The 5,188-nt window shown below is 40.3% G+C and overlaps 1 protein-coding gene across 1 annotated transcript; it reads left to right on the forward strand.

Annotated features, from left to right (window-relative positions):
* Nucleotides 1–2,564: 2,564 nt before the first annotated feature.
* Nucleotides 2,565–4,918, forward strand: LOC113727940 (AT-hook motif nuclear-localized protein 18-like). The gene has a single exon (XM_027252359.2). It carries the CDS (start codon nt 3,514–3,516, stop codon nt 4,507–4,509), a length of 996 nt encoding a protein of 331 aa, XP_027108160.2. The 5' UTR covers nt 2,565–3,513; the 3' UTR covers nt 4,510–4,918.
* The last annotated feature ends 270 nt before the right edge of the window (nt 4,919–5,188 follow it).

Here is a 5,188-nt window from a genome sequence, read left to right on the forward strand (position 1 = left end):
GCATTGTTTTTTATCTTTTAAAATAGATAAAATAGGCATTTCATCCTAGTTAATAATAAAAATATAGGGACATACATATAATTTTATATCTAAAAATATAAATTATTAAAAATATATGAACTCGATCTAGCTCGATGAACCAAGTATTTATATATTCGACTCGCTTGATTAGTCAAATAGTCAACTCAAGCTCAAATTGAGATTTGATCGAACCGATTAGCGTGCGCTCATAAGCTAACTTGACTCGTGTGCAGCCCTACTTTAAAGTGATAGTTGAAGCTTCACATTACAAAAGATCTTACCAGCGGAAAGAAACAACAAACTCATAAGTCTTCGGTACAAATGTATGATTTGAGTGGGATAATTGTAAAATCATTTGTATGGCAAGTGCACATTTTCTTATTTAAATTGCAACTCTAAAGGACACAATTATTACTGTCTTCCTACTTCCAAATGTTAACTTTTAGAGATTGAAGAGCGGGCGCGGGGTCTAGCCCAAGAAAGCTACCTTACTAATTTACTGCCTTTCGACAACAAATGATAACAACACTTCTGAGTGTTGCTGTTATATTAATTTAGAGTCATTTTCCAAAGTTGGATGTCTTTCTTTTGATACTTTCGATCATGTCGTTGATGTCAAAAGATAAACAGACGTTACGATGAAGTTTACTCCATCAATCTCCCAAGGAGCAAATACCTTGTGGACCCTAAATGTCTACATGAATGAGGAACCTCTTGCTCCATAGATTGTAGAATATATAATAGCTAGAAGGGAAAAACTTACAGACCTGGTACGTACTAAAGTAAATATCCATGAGTGATTGAAAGACATTTGGTAGACCCAATTTAGTTGAGATTACACCTGTACATCAAACGTTTATGTGACAACATTAATTTAGAAGGACATGATTGCTTGCCATAGTGTATGGTAGCATACAATTTTAATTAAAAAAAAAAATGTTTCTTAGTCCCCACTGGGAATTCTCGATATGATTTAACGTTAACATACTTCTAAGTATCAGAAAAATCATTTTTAAGTTTTGAATATATCTATATATATATTCCTTGACTTTTAAATATTTTTATACATTACAAAATCTTCTACTTTGGTGCTTTGTACTACATAATATATAACAACAGTTTTTCTTTTCCCCTAGAATCAGAGATGATGTGATTTTGATACTACAGACACATACAAATTTGTTGCTGTTTGTCTCAAGAAGTGCATGAGTTGTGAAAAATAAGGGATGGATATAGCTCAAAAAATTTGTGATCAGGGAATTACATAGAATTGTATCAGGGTTTGAAGAATTAATAGTTTAGAATTGTATGCAAGTTTATTATTACTTTTTTTAAGTTTCGAAGAGTTGAACGTAAGTTTCGAAGAATGTACAAATAAATAGTTGTAGAATTAATCTTATATATGTTGTTAGTATATACATTATCACAGTTCATGAATACGTGATACACATGTAAAATTTAGACTTTAAATTTAAATTAATATTAATTATCATACATCCAACGGTCATAGTATATACACTGACATCGATCCAGTGCAAGGAAGATTAATCCACAATTTTTATCCGTGTTTCTTTTGCAAGTTTTAGCTTGAAATGGAAAACAAGAATTATAACTCAACTTGCATGTGGGGTCATGGGAAATTGAAAACGGACCCAAGTAGGAAGGAATGACCAGCTAGAACCCAATCAGCAAGCAGGAGCAAATAAAGTTGAGGGCAAAGTTAAATTAAGTGTAAACACCATACACCAATGGTGTATGATGAGTATTGATCTAATTAATCCACTCCATAATCCATAATTCCATGGATTGATCGATCCTTTCGTTTGGGGCCGGACTTCAGTTTTGTTCTGTTTTCCCTCCCGTCCTCCTCTCCCTTCTCCAAGAATTGCCTTCCAGTTTGGTGCATTAAAGAGTACAAGTGAAGTAGGAGGAACCGTTTCATGGAGTTGTCAGTCAACTCCTTTCTTCGTCGCGATCTTCCTTCTTTTCTCCTTTCCTTACCTTAGCATTAGTCGGGAAATCCGGGAAACTTCCGTAACGCTCATGCATGCATCTCTGGTCTAGCTAGCGCTACAACTCCTCACCCAGAAACTCCCAACAAAAATCTTCTCTTTTTACTACGTAAGATCTCGTCCGCTACTGGCTTTTCTTGAATTTATCGCAGCTAGAACAACCGAAAGGAAGAATGGATAATTATCAATTAAGGTCTCCCAAAGCTGAAAAACTAGTGACCGATTGAGTCAAGCAGCTACTAGCTAGTGCCATGTTCAAGAAATGAGGCCTGAGATCAAGCTCAGATCATCAATGAACATACATGCATGATGCTTTCTCAAGGATTGCCCATATTAATTAAGGAAAGACTCTCTATAGTGTGTGTATATATATATATAGATATATGAAGAAAATCAGACGTAGGTAGATGAGGTTATCATTTTTGTCATTTTGATCAATCCCAAACAATCTGAAGCTCATGATCATGCATATATATATATATATATGTATATATATATAGCTTCTCTTCATTTTATTTGCTTTGCTGCTGTAACGTACGTAGAAGATGGGATAATGGGACAAGATGATTTGATTATGCACTCATGATCAAGGGCTTTTATCCCTCTCTCTCTCTCTCTGGCTGGCTGGCTGGCAACTGTAGCAAAGTGAGTGAGTGAGTGCGTGCGCTAGAGTTGGGGAGTTTTGAGAATTGTGAATAATGATGCCGCAGTAGAGTACTAGTAGCATTGTGTGTGAGAAAGAAAGGGAGAGAGAGAGAGAGAACGTGGGGTGCTGGGGGACCCTCGTGTGAGGGACAAAGGAGAGAGAAATGGGGGGCCCATCACCGCCCATGCGCACGCTGTCACACTACCAAAACTCGATCCCCATCCATCCATCCGTCCGTCCATTGATTCAATCTCCTCTCCCTCTCTCCTTCTGCTTTGCTGATTGCCAATGAGGCTTGACCTAACCCTAACTCCAAACTCCTCCACCCCTTCTCTCCCCTAAAAAAGGTAAGTGAAAAAGGTTCCCCAGAACGAAGTACTAGCTAGCTACCAGCGGTAGATACTTCTTTGTTTGTAGTAACAAACACCTAGCTACCATATTCCCAACCTTAAAACATCATTTTCCCCAAATTCTTTCATCTCTCTCTCGCTAACTTCCTCATCTCCCTCTTACCTGAATTTTATGCGTGGTTATCACATGAAATTTTGAAGATCTGAAAGATGGTTGATTCAGCTCAAACTTTGGTAAGCGATGCTCCCACGCCCACGCCCACGCCCGTCCAACTCTTTTCAGGTGATGGTTAGTAGCAGCATACTAGCATAGCATCATCTCAATTCATTCAGGCCCTCTTCCCCCTCCCTCTTCAAGAAACTTAAAGAGAGAGATAGAGTCCCACAAAAGTAAGCTTAGCAAATATTTGCAGAAATTGCACCTTCCAGTTCCCACCTCCTCAGCACCCCTTAATTAGCATCGAAACAACAGTTCCTGCAAGAAATGGATCAGCTCACAGCTCACGGCCGACCTCTTCCGCCACCTTTTCATACCAGGGATCTTCAGCTCCAGCACCATCCTCATCAGTTCCAACAACATCACCATCAGCACCACAAGGCTGAGGACGAAAACAGCGGTAGTAGCACCCCAAACCGGGGAAGCCAGAAAAGAGATCGAGACGAGAGTTTCATGATTCCTACTTGCAGTTCCATATCATCCATGAACGCCACCTCCGGCTCCCACCATGGAACTGGAGGAAGTGATCAAGGGAACGAAGAACTCGTCCCAGCTGGAAACGGCGGCGGAGGAGACGATAATCATGACGAAGTCAGAAGAAGACCCAGAGGAAGGCCGGCCGGTTCCAAGAACAAGCCTAAACCCCCTATCATCATCACTCGTGATAGTGCAAATGCCCTCAGATCCCATGTTATGGAAATTGCCAGTGGCTGCGACATCCAAGAGAGTGTATCAAATTTTGCCACCAGAAGGCAAAGAGGGGTTTGCATTTTGAGTGGGAACGGAACTGTTAATAATGTTACACTCAGGCAGCCAGCTGCACCGGGCGCAGTCGTGACTTTACACGGAAGATTCGAAATCCTATCGCTTTCGGGTTCATTCTTACCCCCTCCAGCACCGGCTGCGGCTTCTGGGTTGACTATATATTTAGCCGGTGGTCAGGGGCAAGTAGTTGGTGGAAGTGTAGTTGGACCGCTACTCGCGGCTGGTCCGGTTGTGATCATGGCTGCATCATTTGGTAACGCTGCATATGAAAGACTACCATTAGAGGATGATGAAACGGCGGCTGTTCCTCCCCCGGGTAGTGGACCTTTGGGATCGCCTGGGGCCGGAATTGTTGGACAACAGCAGCCGCAACAGTCACAACAGCTTCTACCTGATCCTAGTTCATCCCTTTTTCATGGGATGCCTCCAAATCTCCTAAATTCGTGTCAATTACCAGCTGAGGCCGCTTACTGGGGAACTGGTCGTCCTCCGTTTTGACATATCGGGAATTCTGTGGTTTTATATCTTGATCACATGATTTGACCATCATCCGATCATTTTGCATTCTTCTTCTCCTACTTTTTTTCTCCTACTGGTAGTTGTGTTTATGGTGTTAATTAATTATCTGATGATGATTAGATTGCTTTTTTTTTTCTTTTGGAAGAGGGATGTACAAATTCATGAATTCTTTGTGGGTTCTTCTCTATTTTAATTTCTAGAACAGTTGTTGAAGTTTTGCTGCTGGTGCTGCTTCTTCCTTTGGTGGTTGGCGTAAGAAGAGGAGAACTTCCTGCAGAACCTCTTTTTTCACTCTCCCTCACTTCCTTGGTTCAGTACTTCTGGTTACTTGTCTGATAATTATTCATTCACTTCCTGCAAAAGAAAAAATAAAGGCATCTTGTTTTAATTTTTTTTTTTCCATTGTTGTTTGTGCAAGTTTCCTATTTTAGCAATCATCCCTACCCCTACCAACCCATTAAAGGTTCCTTAAACAACGTCTTTTAAGAAATCCACACTGTTCTCTTATTGACTTTTCCTGTTTCACCCATTTACTCGTACATAACGCATCGTGGCTTTCTCCATCCTTTCTGGTCTTCTCTCTTCTACATCTCTTCTACATTTAGTAGAAGGGGAAACAGGAAGAAGTGGACTTTAAACCTTGCCCTTAAGAACCTAA

Source organism: Coffea arabica, chromosome 2c (genome assembly GCF_036785885.1).
Source record: "Coffea arabica cultivar ET-39 chromosome 2c, Coffea Arabica ET-39 HiFi, whole genome shotgun sequence".
Taxonomy (NCBI): domain Eukaryota; kingdom Viridiplantae; phylum Streptophyta; class Magnoliopsida; order Gentianales; family Rubiaceae; genus Coffea; species Coffea arabica.

Bases quoted from the DNA above. Each gene is read 5' to 3' on its own strand.
- LOC113727940 (XM_027252359.2), top strand. From the start codon at position 3,514: ATGGATCAGCTCACAGCTCACGGCCGACCTCTTCCGCCACCTTTTCAT.